The sequence below is a fragment of the Xiphophorus hellerii genome, chromosome 6, assembly GCF_003331165.1.
Source record: "Xiphophorus hellerii strain 12219 chromosome 6, Xiphophorus_hellerii-4.1, whole genome shotgun sequence".
In the NCBI taxonomy this organism is placed as follows: domain Eukaryota; kingdom Metazoa; phylum Chordata; class Actinopteri; order Cyprinodontiformes; family Poeciliidae; genus Xiphophorus; species Xiphophorus hellerii.
In genome coordinates, this window is record NC_045677.1 from 12,689,766 (window position 1) to 12,709,697 (window position 19,932).

Below are 19,932 nucleotides of genomic sequence, written 5' to 3' on the forward strand. Positions count from 1 at the left end.
CAACTGAAAAATACTGAAGTCATAATTAATTATTCCTACTTAATTACACAGTACTTTAAAATTACTATGTAATTAATTAATTATTTAATAATTTTTTCATTAATATGTATTTGCTCTTTGTAGAGGCTTCACATGGTTGTTTGGTTTAGTGTGACACCTTTCTGTAGGGGATTTGAATTACTGCTGCCAATAAACCTAAACCTTCTCCTCATAGGTAATGAGCATAATCCTTTCTTTTAACCTTGTCTCTCTCTGTGAAGCTACTGGCTGATCATTTGCTGCGACTGACTGGATGTGATCTCTTTCCTCCTACAGACTTGTAATCTGGTTCAGAGTTTGGCTGCTCATCTGTTCACACTGAGTCAGGTTCTGCTGGAGGAATCATCCTGTCGACGGAGAGGTTTTTTTTTCCACTGTCACCTCATGCTTGCTCGGTATGAGGGATTACTGCAAAGTCAACAACGCAAACAATTTCCTTCTGATGCTATGTTTTCACTCAGGAGAAGTGAATGCTGCAAGTTAGAGACTCGATACAATCAGCCAGATTTCCTTAGAGACGGCTTTTTAAACTCATTTGAATAATAAACTAAACTTGATTGTTAGCTACGATCAACTGGAATGCGATTACTTTACTTTGAATGTTTGATTGGAATCAGTTTACTTTTTTGTGACGTGCCTTGAGACAACAAGCGTCACATAACTAAACTGAATTGAAAAATGAATTGAATAATTGGACAAAGAAGCAGATTACAATTTTGCTTGCACAATGCCATGAAATAAACGTCTGACTGTGGACAATACAATTCGGTCTTCCTTAATAACTATCTCCAACTTACCTCAGCCTGTTTATAAACATTTTATATAACTGGAAGAGTTTTTAGCAAGCATGTGTGCTTTATTGGAAACATTTAATTCTTTTTGCTCAATATCTCTAATCTCATCCACCAGCAACTCATCTGCTGAACTAAAATTTGTTATTAATTTCCGCAAACCTTTCTTTGCCTTTCTTCCCAGGTCTTAGATTCATTCATGTTTAAACAACATGAATGAATCTGAATGAATTAAGATACAGATTTATCTTTTTCAGATATTATGAGATATTTCCCTAAGTATAAAATACTTCTGCAGTATTATGATTATTCTATATCTTCATAACACTGTGCAGCCTTGTTTGGGCTGTCCCCACTTTGTTACGCTGCAATGTTCAAATAAGACATAATATCTTCACCAGAGCAACTGTAGCTAAATTCTCTATTAATACAGCCTGACATAACCTCTGGGTTGAAACTGAAACCTTCACACTATGGGCTGTTACACACTGCCAGCAGTCTTATTTTGCTAACACCCTCAAAATGATTATAATGTCACTTTTAGTCCTGTCTGTCGGCACGGCAAATCCCCCCAGCAGCATCAGAATCAGCCGCAGTCGCACAGCCTGCACTTCTCTGCATTTTTTATTTATTTATTTTCTGTAATGCAAACATCTTCAGCTAAAATACTAATCCTCCCCAAAAGAAGAAAATCTGACAACTGGTCAGGGGAAAGAGCTCTAAGAAGTGCACTTTTTTGCCCTCAGAAGGAGAAAAAAAACATATCTGTGATGGGAGGAAGTTATACAAGAAAAGGTTTAAAAGCATGTGGATACATTTAAAAAGCACCTCTATGAGCCCAGTTCTGACTTAATTGCATGTGCAGAACAATGTGAAAGTTTCAAACCACCTTTTGTGTCTTTAAATAGTACTTTTCCAAAGAATCAAGAGTTTCATGGCCTTTTAGAAAAGGTCTTCATCAGTTGTTTCAAAGCTGTCTGAAAGATTTTTTTTTTTTTTTTGGGCATTTTCAGTCCAGTCTTTGTCGCTGACCATGACGGCATTTTGTTCAGGTTCTCTAAAGCCGAAGGGAAAGAAGAGGTGTCAACAGATAAACAGTTTCTGAGAATAGTGTCTTAAAAAACGAGAAAAAAAAAAATCAGCCAAGACCTGAAATGAAATCTGAGAACCGTATTCTCAATTAGTTATAGAATGATAAGGGAAAAACTCTGTGGTTATAATCATGTTGGTGCTAGCAATTATGCTCTGTTTCTTTATCTTTTGTATTTTTATAGAATCAGTGTGAAAATAAAGATAAACTATCTTTATGGCTTTAGGCTGTTCTTAACAAAATGCCTGAAAATGCAGTTCAAACTTGGTTCTTTGCTAAATTGAAATTCAAGAGCCTTTTTATGGTTGAATGACTAATAGGTCATATCTGTGGGAATTAACTTATAGCAGCTAAAAAACCCAGAAGAAGTCATTAACAAGGTCATTACAGAATATCAGAATATATTTAGTGGTTTAAAAGCAAAATGGGAAGAAATTAGGGTTGATTCAGCAGTCTATCCTTTAAAAATTAATACAAATTCATGATATAAAGCTGATCCTCTATGTTGTGTCCCTGATCAGGCTTTAAAATCTCACAAATATTTTTACTAAAAGCTTAAACTAGCTGCAGGGAATTTAAAAGCAGGCCAAATAGTAAAAGAAAATTTCAAGCTTTAAACATGTCAGGAAGCTCTGTTCCATCCATCACCTAAAATTCAGGGAGTTTAGCATAAGTGCAAACCTACCAAGAAGGGACAGTCCACCTAATCTGACAGAGTTGACTCAAAGAGGGACGAACAGCAGCCCTGGAAGGAAACCTGGTACAGACTGCAAGATGGAGGCTTGTCTTCCAGCAGGACACTGATGCTAAACAATGAAATCGTTTTTAGAAAAATGCTGAATATTGTTGTGTTGGAGTGGCCTAGTCCAAGTCCAGATGGAGATACAATTGAGAATCTGTCAACCTGAAAGCTGCTGTTAACAGACATTTTACGTCCAGCTTGAGAAGCCAAACCTTCCTAAACCTGGTAGAGACGTGCAAGAGCTGCAACTGCAATTGCAACAAAAGTTGGTTTTCAAAAGTAGTGACTCAGACGAGCCTCGCTACAAATACTTACTACATTTTACAGATTTGTAATTGCAAAAAAATGAAAACAGTGTTTTATTTTCCTTCCACTTCACAATTACTCACCATCCTGAGTTGGTTTATTTCATAATTTCTCTCTACAAACTAATTTATTGACCATTTTATTGTACCATAGTTGTCTCTAACAACAATAGCTGTATATAAAACAACCCCTCGACTAAAATGTAAAAACACAGCCCTCAAATATCCAGGACTCCTTCTCCTACAGGTTTCCCCTCCCCCTTGCTTCGCTCCCTGTAGCAGCGGTACAGCAGCAGCTCCGCACCTTTCAAGGACACCACCAGCAGAGAGGACAGAGGATGCAGAAGACGAGAAAACAAAGAGAAATTCAGATCAGGAGGTGAGAAGGGAGCGCGATGGAGGAAAGCGATAAAGCAGAAAACCAGGTGGAGACACCGAGGTGACGGAGATACGGACAGGAGGCGGATGATATCACATGAAGTAGAAAAGCTTAAGACAGTGTGTGGTGTGGGTTGGGAGTTATCAGGAAGAGACTAAAAGGAAGGCAGCCATGCTTGCTTACGTCACCTTCAGGATGACATTGGCAGGACACAAGGGCCTGCTGCCTCATCAGTTCTACAGCTGCCCAAGGGGACATCATAGAGTGGGCGCACCACACACACACACACCCATACTCACACGCACGCACTCACACAGCTTTTATATGCTCAGCTCCCTGGCAGCATGGCTCTACCTGGCCAAACACACCCGCAGCCTCTGATTGGCTGCTGACAGCCAGCAGCGCGGCCCCTGCTCACCAGCGAACCAGACTCTGCTTGGAAACAGAGAGGCTGAGCTGCGAGCGCCACAGGCCACTGCTGCAGCACCCAGCAGCATGGCTTGGTTTCAAAAGACAGAAACAGCTGTGCATGATAAATACTACCTCACAGCTAGAATGAGATAAATGTGGGGTTGGGGTCATAGCCTAACAAATTGCTCTGGTTAATCGGTGTTGCATTTTTCTGTTGAATTTAGAGTCTGGAATAACTATGGTGGGTTTGGCTTGTATTAGTGTTACTAATTATTCATTTGTAAAACTTAGACAACTTATATAACTTTGATCACCAATCAGAGAGAAGAGAATTAAATAAATGAAAGTAAATAACATAAAATTAAAACCTGTAATTTCATTCCTTCTCTCCAACATCAGAAAAGTTACATATTAAACTGGTAAAGCAGCGATTGGACTGTGTTTTAGATAAATATTCAATTTGTATTATTCATGTTAAATTTAGTGACATATTCAGTTGTGAAAAATCAAAACTTTTCTCTCTGCAACACAAAACCATAAAACCTGACACTGAAGCATAAAAATCAAACATTACCAGGCCACAGTGTTTCCTTCCTGAGAAATTGTTATTATACTTAACTTTCTGTCCACATCAAGCAAAAAAAAGATATCTGGTGTACATATAGGAACTGGTTATGTGTTTCAAACAACTGTTCACGTCCCTCTCTTCCCAGAGTTTTTCTTATCCGAAAACTAATAACTTACTAAGCCAAAGGCAATAAATCCATGAAAAATCTGAGTAATACTGATGATTGCTGTCCATTTGACAAAAAGGGAAATAAAACAACTTTTTTTCTGTTATTCTGTGGAAAGGTGAGAGGTTTTCAGGTAGTCTGATGTTCATCATATTTAATCAATTTCATAAATTGATGCTTGGCAAAGTGTGCAAATTTCGCAAACCGCAAATCTTCTTTTTTTGAGAAAATAGAAGCGATGTAAACAGGTTTTGAAGTGTTTTTTTTTATACATTAATAAAAAAAAAAGTAAATGTAGTGTTGAGGACATGGGGCGCGGTTGCTCCCTCACCTTTTCTTGATACTGTCGTCTGGATGAGTCCAGGGACTGGATCAAAGCTGTTGCATGGCCAATAAAGACAGCATAGCAGGTCGCTCCCACAATCATACTCAGCATCGTCAGCCAGATATCTGACAGGCTCTCCGGGGCCTGCCGGCCGTAACCGATGCACAGCATGTGGCTCATTGCCTTGAAAACTGCAAAGGAGTAGAGTTCTGACCAAGTGTCATTCTGTGGAAAGAGAAGAAAAATAGGACAAACAAGCAGTTCAATAAAGTGAAATGACATGCTTGAAGAGAAAGTGGCTGCGGAGAGAGGACGGCTTAACTAACTCTTTGGGGACAGTCGGGTTGTGGAAGAGCATTCACACAAATGAGAACTTGCGGGACTGTGTTGCAATAGAAGGGAAGACGGAGGAAGTGGAAACAACATCAGCGAAATCCTCCAAGGCCTAATCAGTGAAGTAGAGGCGGTTTGGAAACGATTTCCTCAGAGAGATGATAATGAGAGGTCATTAAATATGCCCTTTCATAGCTTTGTGAGAAGGAATCTACTGCAGGCAGAGACAGGCGCGCGGCGGCCACCGGGCCGCGCTGCACGGAGAGTCAGGGCTCGGAAAGCAAACTTCCGATTGTGATTTACAAAGAGGCGTTAACAAGGTTGTTCGGTGAGAACAAGCGATGAACGCAACATTTATTACAACAACACAAATAAAACTTCTTCTGCTTTGTTTTTCCCAACAACACTGTTGCTTTAACACAACGCTAAATCAGATTGCATTTTATTTATTACTGTTTTTTTCGTTGTTTTTGTTTTGTTCACTTATCTTCACAAAAAACAGTTTATGTGACAAATGCTGGCACACATGAAAACCAAACCAAATACAAAGCTGTGAAAAAGCTTTCATTTGGCTTTATGTTCTTTCTGATTAGCAGTTTTAAGAAGTACACAGAAACTGACCTTTGACCTTGTCAATATGCACTTGAAAGTCAGTTTAGTCGGTTCCTTACCCCTGGGAAGGCTGACCATTTTCACTGGAGCCATGATGTTTGTTTTTCAAGATCCACTACTTTGTGTCAGACATGTTTCTGGCTGTAATTAGGCCTTGGTGGGTGTTAAGATTAAAGACGGGATGAATAATTACAAAGGGGGGATTTATCATTAATATATACATTTTAGTGAATTTTGAGGTAATTAAACCTGAAATAAAAACCCAACTGTGTGTGTCAGTCATGGTGCTCCTGAGACAGGTATTAATCTTCCCCGTAACTTTTCCCAATCTACCAGTAATAGATGAATTAAAAATTACAACTTTTCCCAGAGATCAGTGAAGAAAAAAAAAACTCACAAGTTTTAAGTGAGGATCATGTTCCACATAAAGGTTTGAGTCAAAGCAACGCCAAAGGCCCACCGAGTGATAAGGGGCCACTACATACCAGTAAAGGAGACTGGGAACTCCAACAATACGTACAGCTCCACCAAGTGGGCTGGGAGTAAATGGTGAGTTTGAGAACAGTAAGAGAAACAGTGGAGTGAACCATGTTGAATAATATATGAATGGTGAGCACTTTGATTCTGAAATAGCACAGCATTGAGAGCAGGAGAGACTCCATATCCACCTAAGTCTCAACAGTTCTCCTCTGGGATCTCAGTTTGGGAGCTATCCTTTGCTTTGCCGGTAACCAACATCTCCATTAGCGGCACAGAGGCTGTTTGAACCTGCCAGATAACAGAGGGGGCTTTGCATTCATCTCGCCGAGCTCTAAAGAGTGTCTTTGTGTGGGCTGCAACATCACTGTAGTGCATGCGGCCTCGCAAAAATGCTTTCATTTTTGAGACTTCATTTGTAACAGTGTTTGTTTTGGACTCGATATGCTGAATATTATAGAAGTATAGAGGAGAAGGATTTGGATTCAACTCCTAAAAGTTTATCTATTGCTAATAATGTTTTGTGGATTTCAGTCTGTAGAAAGTATTTTCATCAAGTTTTAACCTTGTTGAAATGTGTTGCTCTATGCCTTTAAATTTTATATGCACGACTCAATTAATATGCACATTTAACTTAGACTCTGCACGAGCTGCTCATCTTCAATTTCACTGTGATATTGTAAAATTCACCATTATCCATATCCCGTCAAATCAGATAATAACTGGATTTTATACAACATGCTGCCAATGCTAATATTTTTCCAGATTTTATTTTGTTTTGCATGTTTAAGAATGTCCAGCATGCTCCTTGCAACATTATAGCAACAGCAGAAAAAGCAAAATGTCACAAATCAACAAATTTAAAAGCTTTTAGCCTGCTAGACATTTAGGGACAATCAGTAAAATAGACTGACGTGGTAAACAGTCAAGATTGTTTTGTTTCTGGTCTCATCAGCTCTCACTCTAAGACTCTTGGTGGACATGGACGTAAGATAAATCAGAAAGAAATTGGAGCAACAGAGAAACTTTAAAGCTCAAAGTGGACAGTCTGGTTTTACACATCCATAAATCATTTTAAAAAGTTGTATTTTAACAGTAAATGTCTGCAGAGGATTTTTATTGCCCTCAATAATTTTCACAATTAATTGCACCGCAGAAACAGTATTAATCTAATCTAATTTCAGTACTTATAGAAAAGAAAGGGATACACAAAGATTGTCTATTCATGGCTTTATTCACTGCAGAAAAAAAGTATTCAAGCTTTTTTCCACAAAGATTTTAAAAAGTCATGGTTGGTTGGCCTATTTGCTGACTCAACAATCTTTAACCTCAGTTAGATGCTTTTAAATTTACATCTTCTAACATTTCTATTAGGAAAGAAGGTACTGCCATCTTTTCTATGGCTTCTCAGCAGGGAACCTTTCACATCTTGACAATGTTGTTCTCTGTGCAGAAACCAAAAAATGACTTTTGTTGTTAAAGATGAAAAGAAATGAAACATTCTGATGCTATTTTGTTTCACTTATCTTTTAAATTGAATACAGGGTTGATGCTTAAAATTGTCCAAGCATTACCTGCTTGCGATAAGTCAGCATCTGTAATGTATGCAGGAGACAGCGCTCATTGTCTAGTCAAAAATCAATAGACATCTCTTGAAAAGATGCTTGTTGTGCTAAAACTTTGTTCTGAGCTGCATAAATTCAAAGAGGAGTTAGTTACTTTTATCAAGGTCACTGATACAACATCGCAGCATCTCTGAGGATATCTTCTGAGCTTGATGACCTCTTCATCTTTGGTCTCAGTCTGATCCAATGAAGGGTTTAAACCCTGAGATCCCACCTAAAGATGGAATTAACATGACGTTTGTGTTTTTTAAATCCAGCATGTTGCTCTGTTATCTATTGATTAATAAACCTTTATTGAATTAATCGTTGTTCTCTGCAGGTTCAGAATGACATCAGGTGAGTCCAACTTCAGCTTGCAGCTTTAGTCTTTACACGTTAATGTTTTAACGGTGTTTTTAAATGTGAAAGGAAAAAAATGCAAATAAAATCTCAAACACTTCGATTTTTCTCACAATGTTTTTTAAACTGGAGTTTTTCTGCATCTTTTTGAGTTGTGGACTTCTTGGCACCTGCTCTGATAAAGACGACTTGAATAGTTCTAAAACTTTTTGTGTGAAATTATGCTACTGAAATTAGAAAATACGTTTATTTGTACACTTGCCCTCTCTGTTTCCTCTTCAAATCAAACTTGGATGGATACTGCTTTTACCAAATCCATCATCCACTATTTCTACCTCCTTGCCACAAATCTCCTTTACCCTAAACTGTTGCAAGCCCACAATGCTTAACTATATTTTCATATTCTTTTCTATGTCAAAAAACAGATGAAATTATGCATAATTATGCCAGAGCTTGGAGGCTGATAAGCTGAACAGATACCTACACATGTAACAAAGCCTCTCATGAGGCCATAAGCCAATAATTTAGTTTACTCAGGCTTATCTGAGTTTATTGAAAAGTCAGCGCTGTCTCCAGACTCTTTTTCACTCGCCTGTCTCGGTGTGTGTGGGATCTTTATAGTGTGGGCTGAGAAATGTTCTTATATTGAATCTGGAAGGAAGAGCATCCTTGTGATGAAAGTTCAGTATTTGTGCATCCTCTGCAGCAGATTATTCTGAAACAGGTATTTTCCTATGATTGATGGGAAACACAAACACATCAGGAGAGGATAGAGAGGACACACTGTGTTATCTGTAAAAGGAAACAGCAGGTTGACACCACAGTAATGCCCAATGTTTAAAAACTTAACACTTACTAAATCGTCTGGTTCTAATGTGTTTTTAAAAAACAGGATAATTTAATGTTATATAAAAAATTCCAGCAATACCACCATGCTCAAAGTTTTGAGAAAATGTCAAACTTCAGAAAAAAGACTGAAAACAAAGTATGGCCCTGCAGCTTCCATACAAAAGTGGCAGCAAAGCTGTCAGCAGCCACTTGACCTACTGTTCCAGTAAGAAGTTGGCAAAAAGTAATCTTGGGCAGGAATGTCAGGTCAGTTTGGGGCTTTTAATAATTTATTAGAATCATTCCTTTCCCAGGGTGGAATGGTTTTAGAGCAATAAAGGTCACTGTATTTTCTTTTTTTAAAGGTTCAAATATAGACACTACATACAAACTTCAGAATAATACTGAGAAGGAAAGAAACTCCCACTAATGTTTGACAAGTTGTAACTTAGACCACACACTTCTTGTAGCTGATGTAGTCCCTGCATAATTCAGACTGAATATTTAAACACTCTTCTTAGCAGAAATGGTAGAAATCATTTAAACTGGCAGGTTTCCAGTTTTAAACATTGTCTATAAATGCTCAATAAAGTTCAGTAAGGTCAGCGACACCCAACAGTGTCCAGTTCACTATGTGTTTGGCTGTCTAGTTATCCTTCATCCCAGTTTCAACCTTCTTTGATTAATGCTTGTAGAAACATAGAAGAACCTCAGCATAATGCAGCCACTACCAGGCTTTTGGCAGCTCAATCATGTGTCCTCCAACCATAACGCGCTCCAGTAGCACGCATTAGCTGAGTCAGAGCCACTTTGAGCCATGCTTGAAGGCACTGATGCCCAGTATCTCCCAGTTTATTTTGGCCTTGATCCTTTTGTGGCTGCTGGGTTGTTACTAAGTATCATGAACAATTTCCCACTCACCTGAGACAAACAATCGTGTCAGATGAAGTAAACTTAATTTGCCCACAACTACAAGGTTGGACATTTTTTCAAAGGCACATTTGTGACAAGAGACAAACCAAACTGAATGAAATCTATAATTTCTTATAAGACAATCAGTCAAATGTCCACCGATAATCCTTCAAGAAGCTTGTTGATTTCTACAAAAGAACGTGGCTGGGGTTTAACTTCCTACGGATATACACTTTGTTGACATTCATTTTTAACACTTTGCAGTGCACACACGAGCAAGATTAGATTTAAGTGTCTTCAAAAAATTAGAAGCACTGCAGTAAATATAAAACATTGGATGTAAAAGTGTTAAAACAAGAAAATATTTTAGAAGCATAAAAATCTGTACAAATGCACAAAATAGCACAAGAAAAAAAAGAAAAAGAGTCACTGACAGTTAAGCAGCATGAAGGTTGATGGCTGAGGAATAAGCTGTTTAAAAGTCTAAATCTTGTGATCTGTGTTTATCATTTTAGAAATAAACCCACAATAAATTCAAATTTCTGCACCTAATTCTGTTTATTAAAATGAATTGAAGTGGTGCTCGGTACAATCACTGAATCACTTACCAGGAAGTGCATCATTAAAAGCCCCTGACTGATGGCTTTTATGCTAATTCTTGTGCTAACTTCTGACCTGCGCTGCAAACGATGGCGTGGTAACGCTTCTTTTAGACATGAAGAGCTTCTTCAGAGAAATAACTAATATTATCATTTAAAAAAATCCCAGAATGAAGAAACCAGGGTTCTTTGTTTTTTGGTTTTTATACAAGCAAACAGCTGAGATTCGACAATTAAAATCCTAGCTAAGAGGTTTTTCTTCCTCCAATCAGGAAGCAAATAGGCTCCCTTGCCTCTTGTTTGTTTGTTTAGGTCAAACACCAACTTGCATTTCTCATGTCTACACTTTGTTACTGACACTAGTGAGTGTGTTAAATCAGATCTGCAATGCACAGCAGAACTGTAGTGCTGCTGTCTAGTCCAAAATATTAGCTGCACATAAATAAAGTGATTTACCGACATACGTAGTGATTGTTTCTTGATCTGGAGACCACCCTGTGTTGAAGCCCCTCCTGCTGATGGCAGAGGGAATAATGGGGACGAGATGTCTCCGTGATGAAGATACATTGGAGGATGGGTGCACATAGAGTTGTAATTACACAGCTGAAACTCGACGCTCTGTCAGTGTCTGTCAGTTAGCGCTGCTGTCAAAATTATTTCTGTGTTGTCTCTGTGGGGAAGTAAAACTCACTACCTCACTTTATCATGGCAATGATATTTACGGATAGTACAATCTTAGATATGCTGTGGAAAAGTATTTCAAATTTATAGATTTCTTCTGTTTTTGCCGTAACCCTGTAATGTTTCAAATCCATCCTTTCATCATCTATACTCACTTATTTTTGCAGGGCTTGAAGGTGAGTTGTTTATTTCCAGTTGCCATTGAACCCTGAACAGGTTGGGTAACAGAAACACAGGACCAGCAACCATGCACTCAACCCCACAGGCAATTTGGAGAGACCAATTAACCTAGTATTCTTGTTTCTACTCTATGAAAGAAATGTTCATATCATAAGAAAATCTGAGTATATGCAAAATTTTATTCTCAAATGATAATTTTAGTCAAATATATCCAAACTACTTTTATCTTATGTGAGAATGTATTGTCTGAGCTTGCTAAATCATGAATTAACTATAACTCCCCAAGAAATAATTTAAACATGTCTGACAAAAAAAACAAACAAAAAAAAAAAGCAGGTACCTCACAAGAGCAACACCAGGCTCCAATTTAAACCAATTCAAGAACAGAAGATGAAACAAAGTTACTGGCATGTTTTCAATTTTAAGGACATTTTTTTAAGATTTTGGGCCTGCAGCAAATTACAGTGAGAGCCATTAACTAAAAAAAGGAGAAAACATGGAATATTGGTGAACTGTTCAAAAACTGGCTTTCCAACCAATTTTACCCCAAAGATGCATTGATGAATCATCCAGGAGTTCACAAAGGAACCCAGAACAACATCTAACATACTGCAGGTTGCACTTTCCTCACTCAAGATCACAAGATCAATAAGAAAGAAACTACAACGTTCCTAGTAGTTTTAAATGTTATCAGTGGATATTGCTGTAATGCAGTGCTGAAGGGGGAGTATCAGAAAGGGTAGGATGTTCTTAAAGAGACAGGGGCCAATTTCAGCATGTTACACAACAATGCTGTGAAGTCCAATGTTTTTTAAGTTGTTTTTGATATATACTGCATTTTCTTAAAAACTGATGGCAGCTGTAGTTACCTGTCTATGGTATAAAATGGTACCAGGAGCCTTGAAAATACATAATAATTTAAAATAATAAAGAAGAGTGAGTCTAAGTTCCTGGTGTAAAAGATTTCTTGCCAGTTATGCTTGAAGTTTTGCACAATACCAAGAGTTACACGACAAATTATTACGTTTAGGGGCAATTACTTTTTCACATAGTGCCAAGCTGGTTAGGAAAGCTTTGTTCCTTAATAAATAAAATCAGAATTTGAAAATTGCATGTTGTATTTATTCAGGTTATCTTTGCATGCTGAGGCAGCCACTCTTTCATGGCACTGCTTTTAGGGTGCAGGTTGGAAACAACCTTTACTGCCTGAGCCATTTCATTAACTGGTTGGTGGACGTCACTTGAGGACAGGTTGTTCTAAAAGTCCTCCATGGTTCCTGCGTCTGAGCTTGACACTTCCCTAGCCGCTGGGGGCAGCGGGGCTGGATGGAGGGCCGGCTCCAGCACAATAGCGACTGTCACAAGTTGTCAGGCACTCAATAGGAGGGTGGTCTCTGGTGGCCCTATGCAGCCTGCACCGTGCCACGGCGTCTCTTTCGTTTGAGAGCGATGGCTCTCTGGAGACTCTCTCTGATTATGAAGTGAAGAGAGCACTAAAGGAGTCAGTGACCTGTCCACTGCAAACTTCAGCATCCACTTCTTTAAACTCTCACAGCACACGGTTATATCCAGAATGATGGCAAATAAACTCAGATGTACAAGTCAAGCATGAGAAATTAGTACAGGGGATGCTTTGATTTGATGTGTAATTGAAGTAAAATAAAAATGGTATGAAGGTGTGACACAGCTGCTATTCACCTGATCAGTTTCTCTTTCAAATTACAAATTGTTTACAGTTAGATTCTATATATTTTTTCATACGTGAGAAGTGAAAAAATATGTTCGAAGAAACTGTGTGCAAAGCAAAATGTCCAAATAATACAAGTCTGGAAAAAATTAAGAGACCACTCCATTGAAACTCCATTGAAAACCTTGTGGTTATTCCACCAAGAATTTATCTCTGAACTCTTCCTAAGTTAAAACATTAGTGTTGTTTCTAGATGCATATGAACTTGTTTTCTTTGCATTATTTGAGGTCTGAAGGCGTTGCATCTTTTTCATTATTTTGAAGATTTCTCGTTTTCTGCAAATAGATACTAAAGTTTTGCTTGGCATTTCAGACATGTTGTCAGTAGTTCATAGAACAAAAGTTTCATTTTACTCAAACATGTACCTTTAAAATGTTAAATCAGAGAAACTGATCATTTTAAGTGGTCTCTTAATTTTTTCCAAAGCTGCATATAAGAAAAATATAAACAGTGTGGCGTGCATTTTCATGTAGAATCCCTTATTACTGATACCCATGCAAAAAAAAACAAGGTTCATCAACTTGCCTTCAGAAATCCCTTACTTAGTAAATGTTTTAATTTCAGTATAAATCCAGGTGTTCTGCAAAACCCTTTGAGCTGTAGGAATGTTTTTTGTTGTTTGTCAGTAGATGAGATGAGACGATGAAAGGAGCTAAATACGGGGCAATCCTACAAGAAAGCCTGTTAGAGGTTGGAAAAAAACTTCAAACAGTGTGAGAAAGGACCACAACCCTAAACATGCAGTCAAAACTGCAACTGGAGGCCTTAAAGCAAAGCCTGTATCAAAATGGACCAGTCAAAGTCCAGATGCATTTCCATTTGAGAAATTTAAGCATTGATCCTTTATGTATAGATGTGCTCTCTATCCAGTCTAACTGAGCTTCCACTATTGCTCTAATTACAGTCAAAGGCTGTTCCTGAAAGTATTAACTAGGTGTAGGATTGAATTCAAATATGAGACATTGTTTAAGACATGTTTTGCAAATAAAAAAGAAAACAAATATGTATTCTTTTGCTTCCACTTGACAATTATGTCAAGGTTTGTGGATGTGAAGAGATGAAGTGTGCAAAAGGCACCAGCTGGGATTTGCACTGAGGAACTCCTTGTTGTAAACTCTCAATTTATAATCTTATTCACTAAAAATGACCCTACATTTCAATTCTCCTAAATAATCTAAGAAAAACTACATATCATGACATCTTTCCACCGTCTGAGTCCTTTGTCAGTGCAGTTTTTGTGCAGATTAAACAAGACAAATCAAACAACTCATGAATGAAAACATCACACTAAATCAATTTCAGTGAAAATATAATATCTACATATTAGTATTGCATACATTACACACAGTTATGCAGGATCTGCTATCAGATTACGTCTCCTCCAGGAGTTACATCTGTAGACCCTAAAACAGAGAGTCAGAAGTCTCAGCCAGAAAAACCTCAACACGGAAATTTACGAGGAGTCTTGCCCGACTTATAGTGGTCTTGAAACGGGACTCAATCTGTTTACAAAACAATTTGGACAACCGCCTCGTGTCCGGGTCGGTGTGGTCTTCCCTTGCACAGTAAAAGGCAGCCATGACAGACAGGCCTATAAACAACCGGCTTTTATCTCCAAGAGAGAGACGTGGCAACAAAGAGCCCAGCTGCCGGGCCATATTCCCCACATCCCTCTGTTCCCCCCTTTTATCTTTCCTGTCATCACCCCACGGCGCTGAAGTGGAGGCGCAGGGGGGACCGAGAGGTGCGCTTAAATCTCTAGCTTCCTTTTCTGTGCTTCTTCACTGGCAAACTTTGACTGTTCTCTGTCACAAGGGCTAAACGGCACCGCAAAACGTGGTGTTATGAGGGATTTTCTCCGTTAGAGAAGTGGGAGCATATGAGCAGCAAACATCAGCCAGACTAATAATGTATGCTACCAAGCAATGTAATGCTAAGCAGGTGCATATGGCAGAGATTTCTGTCTCTTTTAATGATGTTCATTAAAAGATATTCATTTTTAATAATTAAGATCCTGAATTTTCAGGCAGTGACACCAGGTTAAATGTACTTCCGGGGTCCTACTGAATGCATCGTATTGCTCTCCGTATAAGAAATTTGTACCGAAAAATGCAGAGTACTCCTACTTCCAGTTTCAAGCAGACACAGTTTAATCTGTAATCTGAGGTCGTACATCCAGTTCTGAGCTTTTTGTCTCAAATTGAAGAAATTGAATATCAGTCTTTATTACATAGAGGTCCATAAAGCTGATTTTTAAATTGACCAGGCTCTACCTTTAAAGTTTTACTATCATTGACATGAATGTCATATTAATTCTGGGCTTTTATTGATGCATTTGAACCCATATTTCTCCAGGATGTGCAAATAGAAAAATGTACTTCAATTAAATATGAATTTATTGTGAGTTTTCTCTCATCTATGCAGGTTCAGAAATAAATGTAGGCTTAAATATGTACATAATGTTTCTCTCACGCCTTTGCAGAAGTGAGACACTTTCATAAACATCTGAAAAAAAATATTTTGTTTGTACACTAATGTTTAATAAGAATAGTGAAATGACAAGTTGCATAAATGTAAATTATTTAATAATATTTTGACTTCTACAGGTCCTTGGTTTTTGTAATTAAGGTTTTATTTGGGGGCGACTCTCTCATACTAAAGTAAAAATAAGCCTCGTCTTCTACATTTTTTGTGTAAAAGGTTTTGAAAACCATCTAATTTCCCTCACTGCACATTGACAAACTGCTTTATGTTGGTTCATCACAAAAATAAAACTTCAATAAAACCTTGAAAGAGTTCAAGAGGTGTGGCCCCTTTTGCATAATAGAAGATGTTTTTTCACCCTTCAGCAGATGTAGAAGAATCAGACATCCTGGTTTTGTGCAGTTTTCCCCTCTCACCGTTTAAATGAGTTATTCCGCTTATTGTTAGGAAAATAACTTTGACACTTTTCGCACAGACCTGATTCTCTCTCACACACATACCTCCATCTTGTTAAGGGAAACCCAGCAGTCTGAAGGGAAGTCCTGCAGCATGGGGACCAGGAACTGTAGGCAGCCGTCCCAGTGGCACAACAGCAGCATCATGCCGATCAGGTTGATGATCCGCATCACCGCGCTGGCCAGGTCGTAGGTCATATGGAAGATCTGGAGTGTGACCATAAAACGCGAATAGGAGTGAAAGCATATTTGAAGTATAAGGAAAAGAAAGTCAGAGTAAATAAAACCGAGAGCCTTCAATCGCTGTTTTGCAAACTGGCATCACATTCAACTATTCTGGATCATGCCAGGTTTGATTAATGATCAGAGGGCGTGATGGACCATCAGTCCTAGCTCAAACGCAGCAGGAGCGGGCAAGACACTTTTCACACAGAGATACGTTACATCAGTCAGAGTCTCCATCACGCACAGGCTCCAGTCACAGCCATGCTGCACTCACGCAAGCCTGCCAGCACAACGATCCAACTAACGGCAGAGACAGATATGTCAGCACATAGACTTGCACTCATCCACAGAGTGATGGACAGGGACCATCGTGATCCTGAAGAACTGATAGTCTGGGTCGTCTCAAGCATCAATCACCCTCAGCCTCTGAGCAGCCCGTTAGGTCAATCATCCCCCAAATGACCCAAAGAAACCTCGCCGTGACGCTGCTTAGTTTGCCTGGATGCAAAAATAATTTAGCGAGAGGTGTAAACGTGTGATGCTGACGGCCCCCGTTCGCAGGAAAACACGTGTGACTGTCTGACGGAGTCGACTCCGAAGGAAGTGGGTCACTTCTTACTCAGTGCCGCACAGAGAAGTGATACTTGGTGATAGGAGTGAAGGAGAACAAAACTGGACATGAATCACATGCACTGATCTTTCTAAATGCAGCTTTAACCTTTATGAGGTTTTCACTGTCAGCTTCTATCAGTCAGGAACTGAAAAAATGGAGAGCGTGGTCGTGTTTCATCAGGACGCACGAGGTGACACTGTGCTGCACGCAGCTGTGTTGTCTTACTTGCTGAAGACGTTCAGTGCCATGGACAGCTCTAAAATGCTTGAAAGACTAAAAACTGCTTCAAGCCCAATTGCCCAAATCCTCCATGTAGCACAGAAAAGATGAGTTCAAAAACCAGAAATATGAACTGACCGTTTCCTGCACCATCTCAGCAACTGACTCGACATCTAATCTTCCCTCATTTTCCATGCATGCCTTGTATCAGTTCCCGTCATGCAACGCTATGTGTGTATCAGTGTGCGTGCTATCACATCACATCTTCAGAAATCCAATTATCCAAAGGTCAAGTGAGCAGCCGAGCCCCACTGTGCCGTTCACTGCTGCAAAATGCCAACGCCGGCCTGCCGACGGTGCCACAGACGAAGAGTGGAGTGATCTCATGACTCCACCGGACCGCTTGTGTCCCAGACTGAGGCTCTCCTTCAAAGAAGGATGTACTCCAAGGAGGAACACCATTCTGCCCATAACTCGTAGTACAACTTAAAATTTAATGACTTTTCATGTCTTCTTTTGAAATATCTGCCTGTGGAGCTTCCTGATGAAGACAATTTCCTTAATGTAAGGTCAAGAAAGAAAATAAATCAGCTGTGTTGACAATTTTAGAAGTTGCACTACTTTGTGTTCTTGCAGTATTAAAACTTGAGATTCTGAATTCATGAGGAAATACAGTCGAACCTCTCCTTCATGGAAGAATGCTTTTTTAAAATCTCATTTGAGAGACAAAGGAATAAGCTACCGACCTGCAAGTTGACTGAGCTTTATGCACTCTTTGATGAGTAGGATCAATTAGAATGTTTGTGCGACTAAATTGAAATAACTTGTGCCTTGAAAGGACATTTGCTTCTTTAAAAAATAAACTGAATTGTATTGAAATTAATTAAATTGATATTTTAATTGGTTTGCATCCACCAGACCTGCTGACGGTGCTGGAGAATATGTTTAAGAGCAATTACCAGTGGGAACACATTACTATTTATATTTTATAAAGTTTGATTTTTATCATTGCCACTCAGCAGAATTTGCCTCATGTTTCCTACTGGAACTAAGAAATATTCATTTGCTAATGGAAATATTACTGGTAAAACACTAAATCTAAATATCCTCATCTCAAAACTCTAAATGTAATCTGTGAGAGAAGTCATTATTGCTTGAATCCTCCCTAAGCGATTCTTAACAGTCTGTTGTAGTTATTAATGCTTATCTACAGTATATTAAACAGGAATCTCACAAGTAATAGTTTAAAGCCGCCTCTTTCTTTAGTTTGTTCTTTATTAATCTTCCAGGTGTGTGTCATGATCCTGGCCCTCCTCTGTACGCTGATTATCTATGAAGTGGATAAAATCTGTGACGCAACTACTAATGAACTAAACTTAGCAAGTTTAATAAATTAGATTTATCTCTAAACAGTAGGACAACAGTCATAATTTTCTTTTTTTTGTCTCTAAAAAAGTGTAATAATAATAAGCTCAGAATTTAGACTGAAGTTATTGAATGAATACAAAAATAAATATTTTTGGAATATTAGATTGTAAAAGTGTTTTAAATGTGTTTTTTTATATATATATATATATATATATATATATATAAAGATAATAGATAAATGCATTATGATGCTAAAAAAAATTACATTTGAAATATTAATTTTAAATTTAATGTTATTTTTCATATTTGATCTGAGTGTCTGGTCTCAAAGTAACCATCCAGCCACCCAATAATCCATGTTTAGGGCCTATTAATATAAATAATATAAATAATATAAATATAAATCTGTGGAGTCTCTTTATATTCGAACATTCAAGACCCTTGGAGGTGAGGGTCCATTACAAATACACAGTGAGAGTTTGTAATAGATCACCACCTCCCTGAAATCATGTCAGGACAAAAACAAAACAGTTTTTGTAGAAAACTCTTTTGAGCACTTTGTGTATTCCTAGAAGCAGAAATTCTTCTAATTGTGATTTTTAAATTCTGTTCAGTAAAATCTTCCAAACAGCTTTCTTTGTTAAGCACTTTTCAGAAATCTACATAAGGTTACAGAAAGATTTTTTTAAAGAAAATAATTTCTAAGTGTATAGATGAGTCATATTTTTAGTTGCATTGCTTTTGTATTATAAGCACGTTACAAATATTTAACAGAAAACTCCAACAAGGAATTTGTTCTGCAAAACAACTGCTAGCTAGAGTAGCCCTGTGTATGTCACACTTGTTCCCTTACAGCATTTGTTTTTTTGTTTTTTTATTTACATATGTTCCCATAATGTAGTGTTTTATATTTGGGTCTATAAAATTGCCCGGTCATTTGATCGGTGGTGCAGTTTGTAATTAATTTGTGACATGTCTAATCACAGCCAATGGCCCCTGCAGTGCTGAATATTATCATTATCCTCCACCTCTGCTGCTCCACCTGTGGTGCCTTAATTGATTAACTATGTTTGCCCTGATAATAGGCTGCTTATTAGACTGCCTGTTGCCACGGGCAGGACTGCAAGGTCACCGAGGCAGATGTGCCATGGACCCTGTTTTGGTTTTTTTTTGTCTGTGCTCCAAATTCCTTTTATTCTTGTATTTGTCAGGAACCTGTTTTTCTCAAGTTGGCAAGTGACAGCATCAATAAAGCCGCATTCAGGTGAAGGAGCGCAGGCTACTTGGAGCAGATTGAGAGGCAGATTGTCCACTTGGTCGTGAGCCAGGACCAGCATATTGGAGACAAATCCGAGACCTCTTATCCTAAACTACAAGGGACACGCTGTCCTCTGTGTCTGTCAGCATTATAATCAATA

General features: G+C 38.3%; 1 protein-coding gene across 1 annotated transcript in view; it reads right to left on the reverse strand.

Moving 5' to 3' along the window:
- The window catches only part of LOC116721750 (potassium/sodium hyperpolarization-activated cyclic nucleotide-gated channel 2), a 43,061-nt gene that overhangs the window by 14,661 nt on the left and 8,468 nt on the right, over positions 1–19,932 (reverse strand). The window contains exons 3-4 of the mRNA XM_032565663.1: positions 16,135–16,296; positions 4,823–5,041 (exon numbers count right to left, since the gene is read on the reverse strand). Of these exons, the coding sequence (XP_032421554.1) occupies positions 4,823–5,041; positions 16,135–16,296 (381 nt within the window). The remainder of the gene's footprint in view (positions 1–4,822; positions 5,042–16,134; positions 16,297–19,932) is intronic.